The sequence below is a fragment of the Chaetodon auriga genome, chromosome 5, assembly GCF_051107435.1.
Source record: "Chaetodon auriga isolate fChaAug3 chromosome 5, fChaAug3.hap1, whole genome shotgun sequence".
NCBI lineage: Eukaryota > Metazoa > Chordata > Actinopteri > Chaetodontiformes > Chaetodontidae > Chaetodon > Chaetodon auriga.
Window position 1 is genome coordinate 17691801 of NC_135078.1, and position 27170 is coordinate 17718970.

At 40.8% G+C, this 27170-nt stretch overlaps 1 protein-coding gene across 1 annotated transcript in view; it reads right to left on the reverse strand.

The window, feature by feature from the left end:
• Positions 1-27170, reverse strand: part of ipo11 (importin 11) — a 112377-nt gene that overhangs the window by 81379 nt on the left and 3828 nt on the right. Inside the window, exons 2-10 of the mRNA XM_076730814.1 lie at positions 24866-25015; positions 22899-22999; positions 17585-17657; positions 14325-14528; positions 8602-8734; positions 8203-8261; positions 3474-3522; positions 982-1052; positions 611-803 (exon numbers count right to left, since the gene is read on the reverse strand). Of these exons, the coding sequence (XP_076586929.1) occupies positions 611-803; positions 982-1052; positions 3474-3522; positions 8203-8261; positions 8602-8734; positions 14325-14528; positions 17585-17657; positions 22899-22999; positions 24866-25003 (1021 nt within the window). The 5' untranslated portion in view covers positions 25004-25015. The remainder of the gene's footprint in view (positions 1-610; positions 804-981; positions 1053-3473; positions 3523-8202; positions 8262-8601; positions 8735-14324; positions 14529-17584; positions 17658-22898; positions 23000-24865; positions 25016-27170) is intronic.

A 27170-nucleotide genomic window follows, 5' to 3' on the forward strand; every position in this document is an offset into this window, starting at 1 on the left:
AGCTGAGCTGTGTCAGTCAAGGCTCAACCTACCCTTTAACTATGTAACCTTAGGAGTCAAAGTATATTTTCCTGTTTTGAAAAAGGGAAAGTGAGGCAAACTTGATGCTGGACTTCAGTATGGTGCCGTGTCACACGCGCAGTATTACACATTAACATATGAACCACGAAAAACCGCAGCTCCGCTCTACGTCAAGCAACAAATGCTTAAGAGAAGGATATTCAATAATAACGCACACCAAAGAGCATACGAGCTGGCAGAACAAAGACCGAGTGCTGTGCTCCAGGGCTAATGAAGCACTGGAGGCCTCTGACAGCTTGAAATAAACATGAGCCATGGCGAGGTACGGTGACGCTGATGGTATTTCAGCACTGTGCTTTTCAAAACACTGCCAGTGATTAGCCGTGAAGAGTTACTGACACCTTTCGCTGGCCCCTGACCTGAAATTCAGATTTGATTGTCTGGCTTTCATTTGAATCTCTCTCTCCATCCATGTCTGCCATTCTGATCACTCATCTCCTGCGTCTTTTCTCTCCCTTCTGTTACCACCTGATTCATCCTTCATCCTCCACCACGCCTGCTCCTCTTCCCCAAAGCCCTCATATCTTACCATCAATGTTCTTGGCAGGTTTGTAGGCATCGTTCTTTACAATCATCTTGATGAGGTTCATGCACTGAACAATGAAGCGTTCAAAGGTCACTCCCTCCCCTGCAGGAGTGAACACGTAGCTGACAGCAAATTCCAAAGAACGCTGGATTAGGGGTATAAATGCACACGGGTGGTACTCCAGGAAATCTAACAACTGCATGGAACCGAGGAAAGAAAAGTACAGACGAGGACGAACATGGGGAAAGAAGAAAGGATAAAGATAAAAATTAAATAAACACTATAACTGATCTGCACAATATACAGCCTATTCATCAATAAGGAAACAGATATGAAAGGTGTCATTTATTATTTTGTATTGATGTACAACTCACAACTTTAGTGTACAGTATGATCATCTTCTCCAGCTTTTCTCTGCATGTGCTATCTGGACCGACCTGCCGACCTGAAACACAACACAACCGTACAGCATTGTTACTTAACAGCAGCAGCATACTTAATAACATAGAGCATCTTCAGGCAATTGTCAGGCTATGTTTATTTAATTTAAATCTAAGTCATTCAGTTTGTCAATAATGTGATTTTACCAAATCCTGATATAAAAAATTCTAATATACATCCATGATGTGAGTCCAGCTTCATTTTTTAATCAGACAGATATAACCGTGGTTTCAATCTTCTCCGCAAACTCTCTCCAAATACCCCAACATCCACATGAAGACATTATGTCCTGATGGGGTATTTAGGTCTATAGAAACAAAAGAGTATTGGTTTGTCAAATGTCTGAGGATTTGTGTGTTTGCAGCGTTTTAAGGTGGACACTGCCGCGATTGTTGAAATTCAGAATTTTTAAATATTAAGTCAACGTATGAAAGTATGTTCAGTATGAAACATGCAACACTAGATGAGATATGATCTTAACTGCTGTCCGATCTTGTTTATTCAATGCAGTCGTAAAGGTGCATTAAGACTCAAATGGAATTAAAGCATATGGGCAAGAATACCATAAGGAGAGGAACAGAAAGAAAAAGACGCCGAGGAAATGTACAGAGATTAATTCATCTTGGCCTGAATTACTACAACAAACTCTCCACTTTCTTTAAGGTCAAATGCCCACTTCACCTTGCTGCCTTGTGAGAGTCCCGCAGGTCCATTACAAGCTGCGGTGTATATAATAAAGGAGAGTAATAAAAGAACTCAAAAATGACCATGAATGACTCACTCTCTCCGATGTAAATTTTGGCTCCATAAAACCACTCATGATGCTAAAGCCAATAAAGATGTCCCATGTAGTTTACTTCCTTGTCAACCTCATTGATGAAATCGGCAGAGACCATAACAGTCCCTGTGGCACTCCTCCAAACATTTGTGAACTGTCAGGGTCACCGTTTCCTCTCCACGTACACACACACATTCATTTCTATCAGCAACTGCTAATTTACAGCGACATTAGATTGATAACAAAGGGCGAATGGCTCAAGATTGCCTTGCCTTGCCCCTTTCAGATTTTGGACCAGTCAGGAGTTATTGACCAAGTCTGTGCCATTGTTTCCTTGATTGCAGGAGCATGACAGCTGTAATGTAAGCAGATGTTGTGTAAAGTCATCAAAGTTCCTGAGGTCATACATCTGAACTAACTGAAATTGCTAAAATCCACGATGAAATACTCAATAAAGAAACTGAAGACAGAAAATAAAGAAAAAAAACACTGAAATAAAGAGTTTTCTCCATTTCTGATTGATATGTAGCCGAGGAAAAGAAGTTTTCAACTCTGTAGTGACTGACAGAAATAGATAGGTGACCTCAGCTGGAGGACAAACATCTGACGGGGAGAGCCAGACATCTGAATGGACCACAAAGACTGCCCCAAAAACAGCAGTTTATTTGGCTGACCTTATCAGGCTGTGCAGAGCTGACGCTTCCCCTCAGCTCCACTGTGAGCTGCCTCGCTGTTTCCCCTATCTGCCAGGTCCAAACACCAACAGGACCATGACCCCCGTCTCCACTGCCATCAGCAGAGTAAATACTGGAAGTGATAGCTGTGGCTGATATCTCAAATGATATTTTCTGCTAACATCGGCCACTATGGCGGCTCATGGGGTTGTGTGGAGATTTATCTCTGACTCGCCTGGTGTTGTTATGACGAAGCTACGGAAAAGAACAAAGGTCCGTTGGATACTGATATTAGACAGTGAAAGTGGGACAGCTACCACTGTACTGGGTGGCTGTCACTCACTCACGCAGGAACTTTCCGAGAAGACGAAGAACCTTTTAAAGAACTCAGAGTTTGCAAGGCTGAAAATAGTTGCCGTTTTTTTCAATCACTCCAAATCAACATAGACTCATATTAGGACACTGTCCACATAAGATACACCTCTTTTCTTTGGATGTTCGTGCTTCTTCTATTTTATTTATCTCTTCTGAATATTTTCTCTTTCCAATGGTTTATATTTCCTGTGACCCACCTGTCCTGCCCTCAAGTTAGTAAGCAAAAAGTGCATGCACTCAAAGGTGCACACACAAACTGTACAAGCGCATGTCACATCCTCCAGCCTTTGCAAGCTTTGTCTCAAATAAATCCTGGGAAAGCCCTGTAGAGGTCCTTGTTTTCTAAAGGTTTAGAAGAGAAACTCCTAATTAAAAAGCAAGCCCCTTCGGATGACTCAGCCAGCCTGAACTTTTAATTTGACAGATACATTATGCTATGCTATTACGAGACCCAGACTTTGGGTATCATAAAGTATCTTAGACTTTTAAGTAGGTGCCATCTGCATGCATTGGATCAAGCACCGGTGACTGTGTTTGTTTACTGAAAGGAGAAGCTTCGGATCAGAGATTCAGGACAGAGAAAGAGACGAGTACTCACAGCATTCCAAGAACTGTTTTAGCCTTTCAAACACTGCATTCAGGAAACCCTGAAAAGGAGGAGATGAAGAGAGGGTGAGATAAAGTTTAATCTCTTTGACATTTCTGTAGCTGAATCATTCATGATTGCTTCATCAGTATTGCCCAGAAGCAGATATATTAACAAGGGAATAACTTTAGCATGTGTGTGTTTGTTGTGTATGTGTGCGTGGGCACACTTCCCCCTGTACTTCGAGGAGTATAAATAAAAGTGCCAGCTACACAGTATGAAAGGGAATCAATTTTCTGTAGCCTGGTGTAGACGCGGCTTAGCATGGGAAATTAGATGATAGATGGAGATGCAATCTGTTTAGTTCTGCATTAATGTTCAGCCATGAGGTCAACAGCAGTGTCATTAATCACACAACACAGCCCAGCCAGCGACTACAGCTCCTAACAGAGTTAGTGAAGAAAGACGGGGTCACAAGAGGAGCACAGAAGAGAGGGAGGGAGATGACGGAGACCAAAGTTCTTGCCAGGCATTTGTTAAGATAATGACGAGATTGAGAAGAAGAGGGGGAGGCAAGTAGATGAAATAAGAAGAGGAGAAAAAGACTTAAACAGAGCGTGCAGGAAATTAGAAACGACTGATGCAAATGGGAGTGCAAAATAGAAGTTTTCAGCTGAATCAGTCATGATGAAAATGGTTTAACAACTGAGGAGGAAGAGAAGCGAGGCTCACGGCACTGCTGGGGAAGAATACACAAGGATGAAGTGAAAAGTAAATGAAGGTCAGCAAAATGGATTGAGGCGGTAAGAATAAGACGGGAAAATGAAGACAGAGTGGTGGGCATCAAATGGGCACGTCAGCAGTGTGTGAGAAGCAGTTTGTGAAGGAGATGAGTGTCAACAGAACAAGCGAGTTAATCTGAGAAAGGATCTAAGCAAAGGACAGTGGGTGGCAATTTAAGACTACAATTTGGTGAATGTTTTAAGTATATGTGCACAGACTTGCTCCAGGCTTAGGAGGCTGCAGTAGATTGTTTGGCAGATCACAAAGGCTCAACTGAATGTGCCTTTTTAAATGTATAATCTTGTTTGGGGGTGACACATAGATGCTTGTTAACTCCTGTTTCTGATGAACAAGATCCAACGTCTGTTCGAGCCTCCCTCCTGCAGTGCCTGTCTGACAGTCGAGCCAGGAAGACAGTCACTCAACTGCAAGTTTTAAAATGCATCACTGGGGCAGCCCGTGTGAAAACTGACAATGCTCCTCATTCTTAGTGTCAGTGTTTTCCAGCTCGCTGCCGTCCTCCAACAGTGCTGCCACTGTGGTGATTAGAAAATGAACCCAGTCTATTCCGGATGCTCAGAATGAAGACAGTGGACGGTTCATAATCAGAGACCAAAGTGTGACTGAACTAAAGTTGTTAAAGTGAACAAGATGAGCATATGTCTTATGTCACAATAACCCGAGGTGTCAGCGTGGTTTGTCTGGGCGCACATATATTTTAGAGTTGTATCAAAATGAGGGGTTTTTTTAGGAAACACCAATATGTTTTAGTTCAAGCTGTACACAATTAGGAATAAAACAGCTAAAACAAGCAAAATGCTATGTAGTGATGGTCCCTACGTCTGCGTGGTACAGCAGTCACAAACACCAGCTCACTTTTTTTATGTGGATATTGGATTTTGCAAACTTTATAATTGGAAAGTTAACAGAAAATGTGCTGTTGAGGGTCAAAGTGCACAAAAACAACAAATTAAGACGTTAACACCAGCAAAAGCCTATTCACAACAAGACTGCTGTAGATTCTATTGCACATTACACATAATTAGCAGATATGGGACAGGCTTATTATCGAGATTTGCTGTTATAGTTGAGGCCTGCTGAGCTGCAGACCTCTGAGACACTCATCACGACTTAGTTAAACATAGTTACTCATATGAATTTATTCAGGTCTCTGCAGGCTGTGAAATCCCTTCCTTAGTAGGCAACCTGCATCCTACAGTCCCCGTCAGAAACATAACCTTGACACAGGTTTAAAAATTAAGTCATGTAATATGATTCAAAAGGTTTTTCAGCATCCTGCCCATCACCAGAGGAAGAGCAAAATGAGACATGACCTAATCAATAAGTAAGATTAAAAGAGCGTGACATGTCTTTAAACCATCACAGGATACATCTGAAAAATGGCTGCAGGCATTTTATCAGTGCAGAACTATTTAAAGTGAAAAGACATCTCAGGAAGGAGGTAATAACAGTCAAAATGAGGTGAATGAGGATGAATTAAAATCACTAGAACCTGTGTAATTAGAGATTTTCTATTCAGGAAGGGGTTAAATTGAGCACAATCTATATTGAGCTATAATTAATCTAATTCATTTAAATGAATAAAACGTTGTCCTGTTTGACTCAACTGACCTCTTCCTACTAACAACAATTAACTTTCTTTCACTGTGATTTGTTGCAGGTCATGAGAGCTGATGCCACATTCAGGCTAAAAACTGAAAATTGCTCGTGACTACATTCAAACATGTGTTGAGTCAGCGGAAAGACGAGAGCAGATTCAAGCTACACGTTGTCAACAGAGGCAAAAATAGGTCTTTTTGTAAAAATTTTTCCACGTCAGCCCAAAGGATAAAAAAGAAATGCTTATCCTGAGGCTGTAGGACTCCGCTTAGCACAGAAACAACAGGAGCAAAAATGAGTGTCAGGAGGAAAATAAGAAAAATAACTGAAGCACAGTGAGCTGTGATGTCAGTCTGAGTAACTGGATGCATGATGTCGCTCGTTTGTTTCTATACAGCAGCCAAAGACACAAGAGGAAGCTACAACCTTAGTTTGATTGTTAAGATTACACTACCTGCCGTTACGAGCAATGACACAAATCTTAACGCCTTCCAGACGTGTTTTAAAGACAGAAAAATACTGCATGTGCTTTTTCCACAAAAAAATAAATTATTTACTTAAAAAAAAACCACACACACACACACACACACACACAGATTACCTCTCCCTCACTGAAAAATCCAGCATCCTTGATTCATTGTCTACTCTCAGTGTATTTGCACTGGAGGTTTGAATTTCAACATCACATTTCATCTCTCCTAATCTCCCCTATGGGGGATTAATAAAGTGTTATCTTTTCTTATCACATTTAAAGGGACAGACCTTGGTGCTGAGTTTTTCACATGCATTTTTTTCACCGCTTTGAGCAACACAAGCGGAGTGCCTCCTAGTTGAAGTACATTTGAGAGAAGGCAGATATGCCTGCAGCGGATATCTCCAGAACTCGACAACTCACGCCAAAACAATCTAAACAGCACTACGGGTAAGCAGAAAAAAATATATTTTGGAATCTGTCGTGGACTGTCCCTTGAAGTGTGAGTTGCGTATTGGATCGTGACAGGTCTCTAACATAGCTGTGACGTCACAAAATCCTGCTCGAATGTGTTCAACTCACTTTTAAGATGAGCAAAGAGAAATTTTCCCCTTCAGCAGATGGCTGTGAAAACACACTCTGAGTGTCAAAGACTGCACCTATACAACTCTGCGCAGAGAAGGTCAAACAGCCAAGTGAAGCAACAATGAGCAAGAAACAACTTTGTGTGCAGGAGGTCGTTAAGTACAACAAAAAGAAAGACTGTCTGGTTTTAAAACATCATGAGGTACAGCCATGACCTGAATGTTGAGCACCAAGAATATTCCTCTTTGAACACGCCATCAGAGGAATAATTAAAAAAACTGAAAAGTGGTATCAAAGCAGTGAGTCTGAGATAATAAGAGCATATACATCTAAAAATGAAATATTAACTCAAAACCATTACGTCTGCTCACTGAACTAGAATAACCAGGGACAGCTCAGAGCAAATGACACTTTAAAGGGAATATTTCAACCAATATACAACCTTCAGCCTGCGAGCTAAAAGCAGTCTCGTTAGTGGAAAAATAGAGCACGGTAAACAGAGTAATTTCTGTCATAAAATGATCAATTCCGGCTAAATATGTCAAAAAATAAGCCAGAAAAAAAGATTCTAAAGTGGTGGCTCTTTAACCAAGTGTTTTATATTTTGACTTTAAAAAAGATAGATGGATAAGATTAAATAAGAATTGATTATTCTCACTGTCACCAATTATTTTCACCAATTACTAAAGCGGTCATCGCTTGTATTTTTATTTTTGCATAAAATTGTATTATTCATCTCGGGGCTGCATTGCTCAGAGTACTGAACAAATACAGTACTTCTTAAAATTCCTTGAAGTCTCACTTTCAAAGTCACTCTGCATTCTTTCACCTTTATTCTCCAAAATATTTACTGCTGTTCTTTTACCAAACCCTGATTAGCAAAACAGGAAGTAGTCAGAATCCACAGCTGGAGTTCAAAGGACTGAGACATTTTATGCAAATGATTCCATTAACTCTGAGCCATGGGGGAACCAAAACCCTATCTACACAGGCACTCAAGATTATTTTTTCTAAAACCACAGAGATTTAGATTAAATTAAATTAACAGTTTCAAGGGGTTGGACTTTCCTCACACTGAGAGTGGGAGAAGAGCTCGCACAGAACTCTTGACTCTTTGAACCGAAACAAGGCTTAAGGCACTTTCAATCTTCACGGCCATCCACATTTTGCACACTGTGACTGGAGTCATTTTCAACTCAAAACACCAACAGGAAAAATATCAGCTTTTCTTAAATACGAGAGGCTCTGTGGCAGCCACAGCTGAAGTAACTTAACACTCACCATCACTTCCATATTCTGTTGTGGCTCTTGAAATCCGTGGACTGTCAACTTGCGAAGCACTGAGAGGGGCAGAAAGAAAAGAAAGAACAGAATCAGTATGCAGGACTGTCGCTAAGTGCAAATTAAAGTCAACTCCACTTAATTGGTGTTTCAAAAAGTAGCAGTACAGAATATTTCCAGAAGTTCACAACTTGTTCGCTTAATTAAGTTTTTGTCAAAAGGTGGAATCTTGATTTTACAAAAAAAAAAGTCACATTATGCAACATGCAGGCAGTTATCTAAGGCCATGATTTACTTATTTTGCATTAATAGATCAGTGCACTGCTTTGCATGTGAACGCAGTTGTGTCGTGTGCGCATGGGCATGTGTGAGTTTGCGTGTGTGTGCAAATGTTGCAACCTTTTAGGGAGAGCAGCGTCCTCTCCAGTGAGCTGAGCGCCGCAGCTTCGTCTCTGGCATAGATCTGCTGGAGGAAGCAGTCGGTGTGGTGGCTCCACAGGGAGCACGCAAAGCTGTAGATGCCCGACGCCAGCTGCCAACATACACATAAACAGCACAGTCAATCACACGCGCAGATAAAATCGCTCTGGATCAGTGATCACGTTCAACAACAGGCATGAGGTGAGGTGATTCTGGTGAAGGCATGAATTTAGACCAGATTTATATGTGTGCAAACTGCAGAAATATCATTACTTTGGGATTTTGTTTAAAACAATACAATCTCTGTTATACATTCGATTGTATCGAAAGTACCGAAGCTATAAAAAACAGATCTACCATCAGATCTTTAACCCAAGACTGCACAGAAAAAGAAACACCGGAGAAGAAAATCAACTGATCTTTAACCATTGCTATTAAGATTACGGCAAATGCGTTGGTATTTTTCAGTGACTTTTTCTGTACCAGCATCATGTGCCAGTTAAAAATGAAAAATGTATCCTATTCTCCATGCCTCTGACTTTTTTCCCCTTTTTGCCATGGTATCAAAAGAAGTCTTTTTTAATAGTACTGCATCAAAGTCACCAGTTACACTGATGATGTAAATACAAAAGCACTTCTACAAAATTCACTGACACAGGACAAATACACACAGCGGCCAAAGAGAGACCTCTGAGTCACAGGTCCAATTTAGCTCTAAATGAACTTTCTATTACAGTCGCTGCCATAACATTATTTGAGCCCAAACCAATTACATTTTTTCAATGAGGGCATTCTCCTGTAGAGGCAAAACAAGATCGTCAAAGGGTAGGAGAAAGTACTCAGTCCCATCGGCTGTGTAGTATATGGTTTGGCCCAGTAGCTCAGACGATATAACAAATCTGCCACGGCACAATAATGAGCTTTGGATTACGCTTTGGTTGGTGTTTTCATAAAAAGAATAAACAGAGCAGAAAAGAGGTAAACATTACATCTCTGGAACTATTCAAACATAGCGGCTCATTATTCAAGCAATTCAATGTGACAATGCTTCAGGAAAACTACACACTCAGATAGTCTTACACTGTTAAATGTAATGTTTCAAGACAATTCTGCTGCTTGACTAAGGTAAACACCCACACGAAAATTAGTCTGTGGAAAGTTTCAATGATGGCACTACATCTCAAAGAAAGTAACTGAGCAACTCGCCGACAGAAGATCTCTGTGTTATCGGTAACACTGAAGTGTCAAGTGGGAGAAATCTGAGAACCGGTGCTTAGGTTGGTGGTGATGTATGCCTGCTGAAAGAGAAATCCCTACTTTGACAGCACAGCATAGGCTTTGATAGATTCTTTACAGAAAACTGCAAGACTGGCAAGTTCCTTCTTTGGAGAGATTTCTCGAGAGCTTGGCACTCTCTATTTCACAGATCCCAGACTAATCCAACGCATGGAACTTAAAAGTGATGAACCAAGTTTAGGACACAATCTCAAATTCTTCTGTTGACTTCCTCACTCTTCAACTGATGTGTGAGGACATGTCTTAACACTTTTCTGTTGGATCTGAGGTCATTTTGACTGTGTCCCACATGGCCAAAAATAGGTCTAACCCTAACCCTGACCACACAGCGGAAAAAATACCTTTAAATGACACACTGATGGTCTGTATACAATGTTTTCCAAACACTACTGGACTTACTAAGGTGTGTTTGCAGTCTAACCACCTATTGACAGCGGAGGTGATATAATCAGTCAATCTATGATGGAGCTTTAAGTTTTGTAATCCCCCTTCTGCTTCCTCCAGAGTCAGGAGGTTCAGCTCCTTATGCCTCATTGTGACTTGCACACTTGTGCATACAGAGCAGGATTTACAAGTTGAATGCATTTCCTACACCATAAAACAAAAAGAACCGAAATAACGTCTAATAACTAACAGAAGACACCTTTAAGCATGAGTCTGAACAATCTTGAAACCTGACATAAGTGTCATTTCTGCCTCATCAGGGAGCCACACTCTGAGAATAAAACACAAGTACATATATATAGCCCTATGAAATAACTACATAACTGTTGAGTGCCACGGTCATTTAACAGTGAAATGAGGGCGTCATGAAAAAACACAGCTTAAAATAGCTTATATGGATAGACATCATCTCAGTACATTAGTCTAATTTCACCTGAAATAATTTCTCCTCCAGCAAATAATAAAAAAAAATCTTAGGAAGACTGAATTAAACATTTACAAAAATGATAACACTTATCAGCACTATGACTGAAACAACTGTGCCATAATCACAGTTTTCACAAATCGAATCTTGAACATGACTCGGCACAGAGTACATCTCCCATGCCGTGTGCATTAAAACTCCACAACAAGCTGCATGATATACTGTCTGTACCACACATGCAACAAGCACCCGAGTAATTATTTTAAGTTAGCAACTGATGGCGAACCAGCCGACCACACATCCTGTTTACTGGCAAGCACTACAAAGACAATCCCACGATTGGTGTGATCAAACAAGGCTTGGTCATCATAGCTGAAGGTTCGATGCATGAAACCAGGCTACAGTCCCTATCATGACCCCAGCTGGCACACTGTACAACAGGAGCTATAGGCAAAGCCTGAAAACCTGAAAAGCAACCCAAACCACAAACTGAGTCCCCTGACAGCCGACTACATCTCCATAACATGCAACTTTATACCAGTAGACTACAGTCCACTCCCTTGATAACCAAAAGTATGTCTATTGTTATATTTTAAAAGAAGCAGCCGGACAGAGGAAGGAAGTTGGTTATTTAGCTGGCTGCCGGTGATTGGGGAACCATCTCAATTCCAGTTAATGACTTTTGTGAATTGTTGCTGAGTCATGCAAGAGAGAATTCTGATGCATCCAAATATCAATTATTTTCCCAACGCAAGTGGTGCATGAGTCCGTGAGAGAGAGAGAGAGAGAGAGTGTGTGTGTGTGTGTGTGTGTGTGTGTGTGTGTGTGTGTGTGTTGGTGTGCTCTGGAAATCTCTGCAGGGCCTGTATGTATCTGTGTGCATGCCTGTGTCTGACAACAGAGAGGCAAATTTCAATAAAAGCAAACAGTTTCTTCCGTCTGCAAGCCGATTCCCTATTCCAACAGGAAGAGATCAAAAAAAACAAAGGCGTCCAAGAAAAGTGCAGTTCATTTCACTTGACAATCTGTTTATGAATACCCGTACTGTGGGATACTGCCCTGCTACTGCTATTCAAAACCTCAAGGCCAAACGCAGGTTATCACCTGTCCCGTTCATCTCCAAACTTACTGCATGTTTGAGAGTCACAAAAGGCTCAGCATAAGGTCAATGCAGTAGGTCTGTACAACAATGCAGAGTCTTGACAGCTGCCCACAAGGTTTGAAATTTAAGCTAAGAAGTGCCACTTTTGAGAAAAGGCAACTTGCATAAAATGAGATATCACTTTTTTAGAGAAAACCTTCTATAACGTATTACGATCTGACAGTCTTGTTTAAACCATATGTTATAGAGGAAAGTGAAGAGAACGGAAAAAAGCTGAAGGTCTGGGTCAATGATTCATAAACACAATTGCTGTGTTAAGAGAATGACATACAGAACTATTCTGAGCTGCAAAAACAATTCTACCCAACAGCACTTCTTTTCCTAAGTATTCCTATTATTCTGGTTACAGCAAAAACATGCTATCGCCGCATCTCTCCCAGTGTGGTTTAAAAGCTGATTTTTGAGCTGGCAACTTCAGTAAAGTAACAAAAATGTTGGTGTTACAATGCACCTGCCTGCATGTGATGCACTGACCTCTGGGAAACACCAGGTAATATGTTAAGTACAGCAGATGGATGATCGCAACTGATGTCAACCAGCCTGTTGGGATTAAGCTTGACACGCCTGTGCTGAGACGCACTTTGATGTGCACGCCTCCAAGTTATATTCAGTTTGATATGTCATCTCGTCCTCCATGCAATATCATCCACGGTTCAACTGTAAAATTGAGACTGCACAGTCATCCTGTTTGGTGGCAACAACAATACCATTTTCATTTGTACAATCCATTATGAAACGTTAGCATTCAGGCATGGCCTATTTAACAATGTGAAGCTTTCCTCGTGTACTGGCTTGCTTGTGGCGCCTGTTTGTGGATTAATTTTGCTCTATTTCTGTTTTTATTTATGTTTTACACAGCATCTGAACTTTTTTGGAATCAGTGCTGGAGTTGAGTTTGCAGCCTAAACCTCAGCAAGTGGGCCAGTAAAACAAAGAGGTAGTTAACGTACTGCTGTCGATGCATCATCTCCCATGATGCAGTCAACATGGTGTACCAACTGCTTCAGCTGGGACTGGAGAGAAGCACACACACTCATCGACAACAAGAAGACACGCTCAAACACCCACGCGCACACACACGCTAACAGTACTTATGTGCGCATTATGTCTACACTAAATGGAGTGAGAAAAAGAACAGTGTAAACATAGTGGGCAAAAGAGACACTCACCTGTCCCATGCAGACAGAGGCGATGTTTCGAAAACCTGTGACTAATCATTTTGTTATTTCAAAGCGCAAAAGCCACTATAAAACCACAATTCTCCTTCTTTCAAAGTTTTCTTAGGTAATGAAAACAATGGAGGTCATGTGGGGTCATGGTGAGTCAGTGTGGTATTTGGGATGGTGAACAGAGCCTTACAACAAGACAGTAAAAAACAGGTGTATGCACCAATATGGAGAATACACACAGCTCCAGAAACTGGGGTCATTTAAGGATCAAAATCAGTGATTATGTCCTATAGCCACACTTCACATTAAAAACACTCAGCGGGTAAAGCGTGCCACTCCAACTGAAATTAACAGTGCTGCATTGTCCTTTGTCTGGTCACCTCTTCACATTGGGTGGTGTGTGCGTATGTGTGGACACCGAGTCACTTAATGTCATGACAAGGGAGAGAGAGCATTGCATGGGCCATTTAGCATCAAAGTCATCAGTGCATCATTTAAAACCTGCACTGTTTAATGGGGCTCAGGCTGCCTTTCTTCCTCGCATTGCCTAAGGGCACGCATTTTGGCATAGAGGGTGCCTCTGCACAGCGTCCAACGATTTGGTCCCAGTCACTGCCTCTGATGTCCACTGGCATGTCTCTGCCACTCTCCTTCTCCCTCTGTTGGTCTGTTTGATCATCTTATTCCCCTAAATCCCTTCTCTTCACAACTGTCTCGCTGCTTAAGTCTTGTGTTCTTTAAAACCATGGCTGGCAAAAAAAGAGCATTTGCTCTACTTGACTGCCTCTCTGAAAGAAACATTAAGTCACACTAACAACCCTCCCTCTAACACAATGTCTCTTACGCACACAACCAGAAACACAGACTAAACTATTCCCAAACACGTCAATCACGCTAGCGTCATGCATGAAAACAGACACACATGCACGCACAGAGAATAAAAGCAGATCTCGTCTTTGACATGTCTCATATAGTAGCTAAACAGCATCTCCTTCAGGCTAAATATGAAACTGAAAAACCTGCAACTCCAAAGAAAATCTTACTATTCATTTATTCACATTTCAAAGGTTTTGCAGAAAAATACAGGGAGGGATAATGAATAACCAAGAATGACAAGCAATGAGATTTAACAAATAAGATTGAAAAGATGCTGTAGGTGTGGGTGGTGACAAAACAACTAACAAGTGAGCTGAAACTGTGGACTTACATCCTGGAAAAGCCGTCTGTCCTGCGCCAGACGCTTGGACGCGAGGGTTTTCGTGACATGATAGAAGGTTAGTAGCGCTCGGTGCTGCTGCAGGCCATCCTGACCCTTCACGGACTCGAGCAGAATGGGAATGAGCTCTGGCCATTGCCTGGGGCAGTCCAGACGGGCCACCTTGGCTATCAGCACTGCAATCTGGGTCGCTATCTGTTGGAAAAACACAGAGAAAATAAAAATGACCAGAGGCAAAGCATTAACACAGCAGGAGGTGGCCAAAGGAATTTTACTACAGCTAGAACATCAGTAACAATACAGCACAAGGTCTTATGGCATGATTTTAAATGAGTACATTATTAAACCATCATATTGTATAAAGCATAGTGCACATAGACTAAGCTGCTTTTCATAACAGAATGCTTGTGCAGGTGACACAAAGGAGTTTAGAAAGTCTGACCTTGTCACAGCTTCACTTGTCACAATACTTCTTGACACAACACAAAGTGCACTTGCTGGGAAATGATCATTCAAATCTGTCCATTTCTTTGACACTGATAGGGGTGAGACACCTAATCAATTAAGATGAACGCTGGGGTCAAGCGACTGTCCAGACTGAAAAGGACACTTCATACCTCAGCAGTTAGTGGGCAGCAAACTTCTGTTTGTTAGCATTTGAACACCATCTTAATGATAGCAGCTTTTGTCGCACCATACAAACAATACGCTGAGTTTGATTCGATAGCTGTGGTTTACACATCCTGACAAAATACTTACTTTGTCACAGTTCTGTCATGAATATAGTACTAAAATAAATATCCAGTTGAATCAGCAGGTGTAGTTTATCAGCAGCCACATATTACAGAAGTGGTGTTTGGTGGTAACAACAGATATGCCAGTGTATTAGAAAAGTAAGCGAGTCTAGTGCAACGGCCCTGCAATAAATCCAGCCTCCATAAAGGTTATAACATTCAGTTTATGTTGTGATCTTTTCATAGAGGTGTTAATTTAAATTTATGGTCATTTTGGAGGCTGTAGTTTGTGGTGATGTTGAATTGTTTCATCCTATACTGAGACGCAATTCTAATACTTTGATGATGATGGACATGAAGTTGAGGGCCCTGTTACAACCCTGGAAATCACAGTTAGTTTGTAGGTGATACTAACAGGCGCTGTTGTATAACCACGGTTAAGTCGATGGCATGGTTGAGCTGTCCTAATATATTCTGTTTTATCAGTTTCATCTTCAACTCCCAAAATCCATTAATCTTGCCCATTTTGGCTGCATCACAGAACTTAAAAATGTAAACTTCACAAGACACTGGCAAACTCGCACTTGCATGCATGAACATGCACAACCCCTTCTGGAGCTCTGCTCTGACAAGGACGGACTGTGACTGGTGAGACATATGGTGTTTAAATGGCATTCATTGCTTGCCATATGGACCCTATCAGTCCTGATGTTGGAGGGCTCTCCCTCAGGAATATACAAGTAAAACCTTGGATGGATGGCCACCATTCAGGGCCACCTTCCATGTCCCCTCAGACAGATGCAGCACACCACTCAATTCCTGACTTATTTGTTGCAGCATTCACCTGGGCACTGCAAAAAGATGGACTTTTCAACACATTTTTTGACCCTCGAATATGCACAATTAGCGTTTTTGATCATCTTTTCTAACTTCAGCATATCTACCGTAACTGGCCCTGCCATATTTAGCATACAGGCATCAATATTACTTGATGTTAAAATAATACACTTAAAGTAAATGTTAAAATCAAAGTTGTCAAGGCATGTTATTAAGTCATTAAGTGTTGGGTAACAAACCTTAATTACTTCCCTGATGGAAAGGCTCCTTTCCTCCAGAGACATGAAGTGTTTGGTGTAACAAAGCTCCAAACGCACAGTTCAGCCCGGACCTCGATTTTTGAGCAGCAGATTGGTTCATACCCCGTTTTTTGTTTTGTTTTGCTTTGTTTGAGGGAGGTTTGGGGATGAATAAGAAAATACACTATGAAGGTGACTAACATCACTGTCATTACACACTGACATCACGCTTACATCATCGTTTACTGCTGTGTGTTTACTGCTAATTAGCAAGCACACTAACATGCTAAACAAGGATGGTCAACCTGGAAACCATCTGCTTAACATCCCAGTCATCACACAGCGACATCATGCTGACATCATGCTGACATCGCTGTCATCACACTGACATCATGCTCACATCCTTGTCATCACACACTGACAACGCTGCACTCTGATTTTAAGAAGCTGCAGTGTGGTTGGAGGGAACAAAGTGACCCACAAGTTTTGAACTCTGCTGACAGGCATCAGATCCATGAATAGATTCATTATAAGTTTTACATCTTCTTGCTCTGACAACAATACTAGAAGTCTAAAGTCAGAGTAGCACTGCTGAGAAGTCACTGCACACCAGGGAACAGAAAAGTTGGGTGCATGAAAAAGAATTTTCTGTTCTTCGATCTTTGCCGCCTCCTTTCCCTCTTTGTCTATGCTGAGATCTGTTTGTTTGTATGAAACAGCTGGTCTGATCTCACTGGTCTAGATGCAAAATCACAACAGTTTTGGCGTCAACAGGTGGTTGAAATACACGCGCAGTGCTGAAACCGCTGCCAATGCATTTCACATCAGCTGCCTTCACACCACTTCCTTAATGAGAACAACTGGTTTTACCCCTCATACCTCATTCCATGAATAAACAAGGTGCAGGTATAATTACAGTGGACTGGAGCTCTATGTTTTAGTCAAATGCTGAGGAACACTTTCCATACTTTTTCCATACCCACTGAAGTACGTCAATGAATTATCAGAGACTTTAAACTTTCTGAACACAGGTCATTCATCATCTGACGTTGTGTTGGTTATTACACTGACAGCTACACAGCAGGTGTCATACGCTGTTCCAACTGTAAAGGTAATTCTTCTTCTTCTTCTTCTAAATTTGTGATTTCTGTGACTAAATAAAACTGACTTGACTAGACAACACTAAGTAACTTTGATGGCAATCATTGCAGATCTAGCGTTCATGATGATGGATAACCAATGTCAAGCTAATTTAAAGCTTCTGTACGTATTTTCATGCCGTAATGCAGTTATTACAGTGCAATACATCAATAAAAAGCTAATTATATGTGAAATGGACTATAACTAATGGATAATATTCGAGTCAGCTTCTTTGTGCATTAGATGGTATTTAATCTTAATCAAAATCTTCAAGTACTACATGTCATATTGTTCCACCAACCTGATTAACAGGCTCATTGAAGTTTGTGATGAGACCAGCACGCAGTGACGTCTTCTCCTCTTCTGATAAAGCACTGTGAACAAACCAAGCAGAAAGATGTTCAGAGAGGAGGTTAAGAAAGAGTGAAGAAGAGCAAGAGTGACACAACAGCTGTGCTTATTGTGACGACCTCTTGCCTCTAGGGCCTGCTGTTGTGTTCTGTGTTCCCTCTTGTGTTGTTTTGTCTTCCCTTGCAGGTCGTAGGTGGGGCTTGCCACACCTGGGTGGACCTGGCCAGTCCACAGGTGTATAAGAGCTGGCATTACCTCTCATACTCTCTCTCTGCTCTGCCCTGCCCTGCTCTGCTCTGCTGGGTGACCTACCTGGTGTGGCTGCACCATTGCAGCCTCGATCCCTCTGCGCATTATGTTTTGGTTTAGTTTACTTGTTGATTGAGTTAGTGTTTGATTATGTCGCCCATTATCTAAGTTTACATTGTTAGTAATAAAATCATTTCGTTTTTACTTTAAAAACCATACGTCTCCTCGTTTTTGTCATGGTTTTGAGCCAGGTCATGACATTATTAAGAGGGACACCTCTCGATAACAATGTTCGCTGAAACTGATCCAAAATGAGTTTATCCAGTTGATCCAGTTGTGCGCCACATTAGGCGGCATTATTAAATGGATTTAAGATTTGATTCCCACAAAGAGAGACAGACATTCTTGACAGATGGCCATAAAAATAATGTCATGATATTCAGTGTATTTCTGCAATAAAGATATTCTTGACAATATTACAAAATACTGAAAAACTTTTCAGTTTCACAGCTCACAGCAGCTGTTGAGCTCTCCTTTTTTCAGCTCTTCTCATACTGAACCGAGCGCTTCTGCTAGAGGTGGTGAACTAAGTTTGCTGTTTTGCCCCATTATGCTGTTATAGTCGTCTTCAACTTCTTACATATTACCGTGGTTTGTTGTACATCTGATCTTTTGTACCCAAACTTCTTCCACACTCATGAAGTCGCTCCACTTTTTGGAACAAACTCCTCCATCTTGGAGCCTTTAGCAGGTTAAATCTCGCTTTCTGCCAATGCTTGTTGTCGCTGTGCATAACAATGTGGCATCATTATGTCAACAAGTCAGAATTATTGCCATTATCATGACGAGAATTATTTATACCCCTACTACTGAGTCATCATGTCACATTATGACGACAGGGTGCAGCTCATATCCTCAGAGATTCCTTAGTTTCTTTTCAAACCTCAAGCTTTAATAGAGTATGGTGAAAATATGAGTTGTTATGGGATCAATTAAATCCTTGTATAACACTCTATTGTGCAGGACCTGCCTGCTGCCTGATTTAATCAGTCAGCTTTGGATAAACCTTTCCCTGCTCTCCTCCAACTCACATCTTGTAGTCTGTGACATGAGGCTAAGTTTTCGGAAACAGGGTAGGGGTGTGTGCAAAAGAGTGACAGTGTGAATCTGGGGGGTGGGGGGTTACCCTAATTTACCCTGTTCTGTCGACTTCAACTGCAGCTAAAGCTAGATGGAGTGGGCGAGTGTTTGATGTGAGGAATGAATCATGCTGTAACCTTGGGCAGAGGGAAGAGATATGGGTGGAAGACAAATTACTAGGGGGAGGAGTGTGAATTAGTGGAACAAGATTTACAACACACACATATTTTGAGAATCTGGGAGTAAAGCAAGCTTTAAAGAAGTGTGGATGGGAGATTAAAAGATATATTAACATAAGCAAGTGTGTGCCTGAGCCTTGTTTTGTGTTTGTAAGCAGAAGGAACCAGAAAATCTGATGACTGGGGGAAAAAAGAAAATCAAGACGGGCACAAAGACGGTTCACAGAGAAAAGCTATTCTGACACAAGAGACAGAAAATAGCAAAAGCTCATATTTTTCTGGCTGCTTTCTGTCTTCTTTCAGTTCAGCCACAGTTGATGTAGGGATATATTTTAAACTTAACAAACGAACAGGATTACACTTCATCTTAATCAAAGGCAGGTTCTCTGAATGTTTTGATCACCTGAGCAAGGTTCCTTCCTTCAGCTGACAGTTAAAAAAAAAAAAAAAAAACAATGGCAAATTCAGTGAGAAAGTCACTTTATGGCAACCGTAGCTCAGTGTGGCCTTTGATTTTCCACTTCTGACGGGTCATTTTGGACAAAATGTTTGAAAAGATATAGCCAGTCACACAACAGGTAGCGCCACCTTTACAGTGTCCCTTCTCTGCATTAACTTACTTTGCCTCTTTTTCTACTAACACATCACTTTCACTGGATACAGTTTGGTTTCACTCCACTGAGCTGCCGTTATGGAAAAGTTAGGGTATGCTCACAGCTTTCTTTTTCTTCTCCAGGTCATGAAAGGTATTTAAAACCCCTTTCGAGGAAAAGGCATCTCAGAAAACAGGAATGAGCACGCTTGTCAGGCTTTTGACAGAATTATGCAAATGCTTACATTCTGGACCCGTCTTACATAAACTTGCGGTGTCTCAGAAGCCTGTGTGGGCTGGGCATGTTTGCATGCATGACACATTAACAAAAAAAACAGTCAAATGTCAAACTATAGCGCACGGCAATTGCAAAACAGACTGATATCGCATTGGGATAAAAGCCAAGGTGTATGTCCCATATAAAAGGTGTAAAATGAGAAACTATAATCTAGAGCTGTAACGAATAGTTTGACGCTTCAAAGCTTCATTCACAACTTTGACATTCGACTTCTAAAACAACACTTGAATGCTGAGCAGCTTTTTCCCCCATGTCTATTCATTCTGTTTACATCCGGCACGTCTGCACGGTTGCAGATAAAGTTTAGGGTACACTAACATTATTAGTTTTATACTATTCGTAGAATTAGCTTCCAGTGCTGGCTGCGTGTGATAGTTTCCGATTCCTGTGATCCAATTTCCGATAGAGTGCTGTAAAGTCCAAAAATAGATTTGTTTTTGTCGAAAGATAGATGTTATCATTTCCAAAATTCACAACATGTTTTAATCCAAAGAAATATTCGGCTCCAATCCATACCGGTTGGCATTTAGCTTTTCAGAAACAACATTTTCACTTCCATCAAAAAACTATTTGCTCTCCCACACACAAAGGGAGGCATGCATCTGTATTAACAGGACAGTCTAGCAGCAATCTAACAACACTATAAATTACACTGATATAATACGATAACAAAAAAATCAATTTTGGCACCAACAGTATTAAAAAAAAAAGGATCACATTATGTATCTGTATTCACTTGGTGCTCCAACAAGACCATTAATCACTTTCATACCAACAACATCTGCATCAGACTGTATACGTTAAAAAGATTGTCGACCTCCTGCACTTAAAATAATTAAGAAGCTGCTACGAGCGTGCTCCTTTGTCTGACTGCAGACAGAAAGTGCTGTGATTACTCATCCGCAGTTTTTATTTATTATTATTACTTGACCTGTGACTGTTAAAAATGTCCATCTTAATAATTGTATTTTTAACCTGGCCAAAACCCATGTCCCTTTCAGAGCTGAAAGTTAATGCAGCACAAATCATAAACATCCTTTTGTTACAAAAACACGTCACAACAATTTCTCACGCCAATACTGACAGAAAACATGTGTCTGGCTAGTTCTGACACTAACAGTCTAATCAGCCAGTCGCAGAGAGCACTGTCTTACTCTGTTTCAGTGATATTTCATCAGTGTGTCATGTAAATTAAAGAGCCACCAAAGATAGTAACGACATGAAGGCTGCATGGTTACTTTTTTTTAACTGTTTTAAACTAGGACCTTTGAAATGTGCAGAGATGAAAAGGGAGAAAAAACAAAGACATAAGATCTGCCTTCAAACCTGGCAAAGATCTCCTGAGTGTTTATTTCTGGTTATTTTTCTGCTTTAAGATGAGACAAGATAATGTTTTATAGATCATACAAAGTAAGATATGTGAACCCACATTGAAACGCTTAGCATATAAAGCCATGTAAGTTTTAGTTTTCTCTCACTCTACTGTTTTTCATACATGAGTTACATTAAAATGAATTGCAGCCTTATAATTCGAGCAATTACGGACAACTGGCTGGCCTGGGTGCAGTCCTGGACAGAATTAATAAAAAGGCATGAGAGGGAGATTTTTCAAGCTATGAAAAAGCAGTTGACCTTTTCCACAGAAGACCTTTTGACTTGTCACAGCAGAAAAAGCAAAGGTGGAACTAAAAACATTAATGATGGCCCCATTACACTTAAGTGACTCAGTGAGCCATGCCACTGAGTCAGCATGCACAACACTGCACAAGGAATATCTTAAGACATCATATCATCTAATGCTTCCCACAGAACCAGATGACAAAGTAGTGCCAAAATGGAAGAATGCGCCATGCATTTCTAAGGATTTCAGCAGAATTTCAGCATGTTAGATTGTTGTTTTCATTAAAATAAAAAAAAAACAACTATGACCTCAGTTGACATACATACTGTGAATCACAGTAATAATAATAAGTAACAGAGTAAAAGTGCTATGTAATGCAGCCTACGCTTTGTAAAGTAACACCACATGCATTGTGCTGTCCTATGCAGTATCCAACTCCTGGATTAATGACAGTGGACCAAAGGTAATCAGATAAATAACCCAAGGGCCAAAACCCCTTGCACAGCACTCTGGCAAATGAAATTCAGTTTACTGAACTACTGACAAGAGTGAAACAACTTCAGTAACAGGAGCAAACTTTAGACAGAGAGAAGAGAATAGCAATAATTTGAAGTGGTCAAAGAGTGACCACAACGCGCTGGGGCAGAACTGATTACCTCCGGCCAACTGCTGTCCTGCAACTTTAAGAGCAAATGTTCAATTCAAATCTAACAAAAGCCAGCAAGTCGGGTACCCAAAGATAGACTGTAGGCTTTTACCACTCAAAGCTGATCCTCCACCAGACAAAAAAGACACAAAAGAATAAACGGAGTACAAAATCAGAGTACAATGATATGAATAATCAGGATGAAAGGTAAAAAAATGAGAAAGGGGAAAGCTGCGAAAAGTGGTGGAGACAGAAGTACAGACGTAAGCTATAACTGGTAAAAGGAAAGACAATGGGGAAAAAGAAGGCAATGAGGAATAGAGACAAAACAGAAAACTGCAACAACAAATCTGTGACAAAAAGCCTCAAAAACAGGCAGAGAGATTAAGACTGATGAATAGACACAGAGTAAGAATGAATGAGACAATGAAGCAGAGAATAAAGACGAGCCGTGGAAGAGAGAGAAGAAGAAAACGATGGAGAAGAGAGAGAGCGAGGCTGACAGCAGTGGGGAACAAGAGAGACAGGCAGCCACTTACTGAGGCGCTACTCTCCTCCAGTATCTGTCAATGCCATTTTTGAAGTACAGCACAGCCAGCCACCTGACGTTCACATCCAGCATGTGGTTATTGAAGATATTCTATGGAGGAAAAAACATAAAACACACATATGCTTAGCTAACATTTTCTTGTTAACTCACCTGGGTAATACCAGGCAATTTAAAGACACAGTTAATACTGTGTGATACCCAGACTAGACTAACCAAACACCTGTATTAAAATACAGGGCACGCTGATTTTGCGATCTAGGGTGTCTAAGTTGGTACACACAAATGCAGTTGTATTTTTCATAAGTGCTAACATTTCTGATTTGTAAAACGCAGCCATAACCGCAGAAGATCTGGCTGAGTACTGGCACGGTGTTTTCAAAGTCATCCTCCTATTCACTGCAAAGACAGGAGCTCCACAGAGAGCGGCACAGTAATATCAGAGATTGGAATCTTGGCTCCTGTACTTTCAGGTTTAGGAGGTGCAGGGACAAACATGAGTTAAAAAAATGGCTTAAAAGCATCCAACTGTGTAACTATTGACTTGAATCTGCAAGTGAAAATCTGCCTACTGCCACTAAACTTTTATTAGATGCATAAGTGCAACTTGAATTTAGCTGGCCTGGCTGATTTTTGATTTATCGACGCTGTCCGTGCCATCTTTGCAGTGATGTACGGAGACATAATTCACCTGAATTAAATGAGACAGGGAACACTGCGCACCTTAGGCTTAATTAATATGGACCATGGCAGCAGAAGCAGCTACAGAAAATTAATCAAAAACTCAATTTTGTGTCTCCAATAACACTAAACTACGAGTCAAAGATGATCTAAGACAGGGGTTTTCAAAATCCCCCCACCCCAAATATAACAACCATGACAACAGGACAAAGTAATGACACTGATAATGCAACATAAGCACGTAGGAGAACCCATGGCAGCCACAAAACTTTGCAAAATGGTGGACTCCATGCAAGCTCTGTAGATCGAAAGAGCTCATTCAAGAGCCTCTATTGCTTGACATTTTGGTAAAATAGCTATTAGCAGTTCCTGTTTAAATACTGTTTATGTTCATTTATAGATATTGCGTAAAGGTTAGATGGTTAGCCAGACAAGTCAGAAAAATGACTACACACACCACGTTAATGTTACTGGAAAATGTGTCTCCACAGACACACTTTGCCTTAAACAGGACTTTGTCTATTGTCTCTCTTTTCCACAATATATTCATGGAAAAAATAGAGAAAATAATACATTTTCCTGTGAACTGAATAAGCTGGTGGCTTGGCTAGGCAGCGCACATCCTGGGCCAATTTCTCTACTGAATGCACAGAGATGAAACTGAAATCTATCTTCTCATTTAAGCCCGGCCGAGATGGTAAACAAACATATTTTCTAAAATGTTTTTTTTTGGATCACATTGGTTTTGTGGTGAATGTGCCCCAAAAGTTAGGTGCTGATCAGGGAAGAGAGGATGACTGCACACTAAGCTTTGCTGAATTGCCCCACTGACTTTTTGACCATGCCTGACCTTAGACTATGAAAGAGAACAGTAAAATATCCGTTAATAAATATTAATAAAACTATTAAATGGAGATTTGTGTGTATTCCTTAAACACAAACCCTTCTTTCTACCCATTTCCAAACCTTTCACAATCTTGTTTTTTGTTGTTATCATGTAAACTTTGATGAAGTATACGTACAACCTCTCAATCTGCTATTATTATGCAGATGAAAAGATATTTGCCTCCTTTTAAGAGCTGATCTACAGAGAAACAGCGTCCTATAGTTGTTTGAATTAAGTTACTTACTTAAAAACGACATTAGAAATTGGCACAAATGCAACATCGCCCTGATTTTTGTGAAAATACACCACATTTATTACCATATCTATTCATTAAAGTTTGGAAAAAATCTGCTGGAGTGAAAACTATTCAATCATTTGATATCATCCCTCACCAGAAGGACTGAGTAGAAGCCTGGCTGGGTCTCCCACTGTCGGAGCTGCTCCTCCGCAGGCTTCAGCACAGCTGTGTCCTGGCTGGTAGCGTGGGTTAAGGCCTGCAGCACCACTGAACTGGCACCGTCTATATCCATAGCTGGATATATCTGCAGGGGGAGCACAAGAGGAGAAGGGGGGGTTGGGGGAGAAACAGACAAGGGAAGAGTTTCATTGCTCTTGTTGTGAAAAGTTCTGGCTGAGTTGAGGGGGGGAGAAAACCTTTTCAAATAGTTTCACCGTAGGGAAAAACAACATAATACAACATCAACTGAAAGCTGAGGCAGTCAAATTACATCTACAAAAAATGTCAGAACAAGGAATTGTCTTTTTTGCTTTGTCTGGCTTTATCCCTTTCTCCACCGTTTTTATTATAGATCAAGAAGCGCTGAAATCACTGTCAAACAGCGAGAAAGAAACAAATCCTTCTGAATAAAGAAAAGCACACCTGATAGAAACACTGGCAGTCATCTCTACCATGCAAAGAGCTGCTCTATGTCCCAGATAGTATTCAAGCACCCCAGCTTCACAGGTCCAAAGGTGTTTTTCAGTTTCAAAGGAAGTACCTGAGTCAGTCGCCTCTGTGCCTAAAAAAAGGGATTCTCAGAGAGAATAGTTAACCGTTGCCTAACCAGACCTACTTTGGGATCGTGAATGCTTCCTTACGAGGTCATATCTCAACATTTCCAGAGGAGGCTGACAATAACAGGATAACTGATGGGGGGAAAAAATAACATGGTTGTTTATTTCTTCCTGCAACAAAACATCCCCGACTTATCTTCTTGTTCAGCTTTGAGTGCGCTCCTAACACTTCCAGAGAATATCTGATAAGCAAGAGATAAAAAAACCACAAAAGAAACACATTATTTATATCTGTAAACTAATCATGTCGGGACCGTGCAGTCGGGAGCTGTAAGCACTTCATTCCAGATGCAAACTGTGTTAAAAACAAAGACTTTTCACAAAACACTCAGTTTATCTTCGTGAACAATTAATTCTGCTGAGAAACCAACGGTCTGGAGAAACTGTCACCTCTGGGACCACAGAGGGGCACTCATTAGGACGTTTCAGTAAGAGCAGAAAAAATACCGAGCAAGGCTGCCATCTATAGGCCAGAAACAAATATTCAGTGCCTGATCCACTGTGTGCTTCTGCAAACACAACAATATAATAACAGTGCTTCAGCCACACTTGTCACATCACAAAGACTGATTCCTTTAATAAACACAGCATGAATTATTAATTCAGGAGCAACTCCACAAGGAGACTCTGTGAAGGGGTTTGTCTGTTATAGGGTGTGATTGTACCTGCATACCATAATATAACAGTGATTTAATGCCCATGCTCATTAGCACTGCGCTAGGATCAGGTATCCTGGTTATGTTTTTGCAAATGTAAACATCATATTCTAATTCAGAGAGCTGGATAAGCATTTATACCAGTTTTGAGATGCCTAAATATGCGTTCTGGAGCTCCTATATAGAAGCCAAGACACTGTGGCATGTAAACATCATGCATCATCAACTCAAGTTACGTAGTGGTTAGTCATTAAAACAAAAATAACATATGATGTAATCATGATCTGCATGTTGCTCTCCTCTTCCATAACTGGTGATCAGATAGAGAAGTTAAATGCAGTAGAGAGAGGTATAACAGCAGCAGAGCCTGGACAGCCTGAAAACAAACCGTGCTCAAATTCAACTGCTGGCAACACTCAGCTGGTACAGAAATCACACAACGAGGCTAGATGTGAAGCAGTTTACTGATGCTTGCAGTGGCGTAAACCATCAGAAAGTACAGCACAAATAGTTGGAAAAGTGGAAAAGGGATGCAAATAGTACACAGAAATGGTGTAAGCTAGGAGCTGAACTGCATTGTTTGCATAATGGCTGGGAGCTAAACTGCACTGTTTGTATAATGGCTGGGAGTTAAACTGCATTGCTGGCTTAACTTTGTCTGAAGAAGCAGCTCAAGGAGTATGAAAAGTTGGAAATGGGAATTAATGAATGGGATTAAAAAGTTGAGTAACACTCAATATATAAACAACAAAAGTGTGAGATTGTCTCAGGTCTTGTCTACAGGGATATTTATGGAAAACAAATATTTTCCTCTATGTTTTGGCCTTTCGTCCACATGCAGAGTTTTAGGTCACTAAAACAGAGATTTTTGAAAAGGCCCTCTGGGTTGCAGGTGAGGAGACACACTAGTCTCTGTGTGTTCATGTTAAACAGCGGGCTTGGAGAATGATGACATCATGACCTCAAT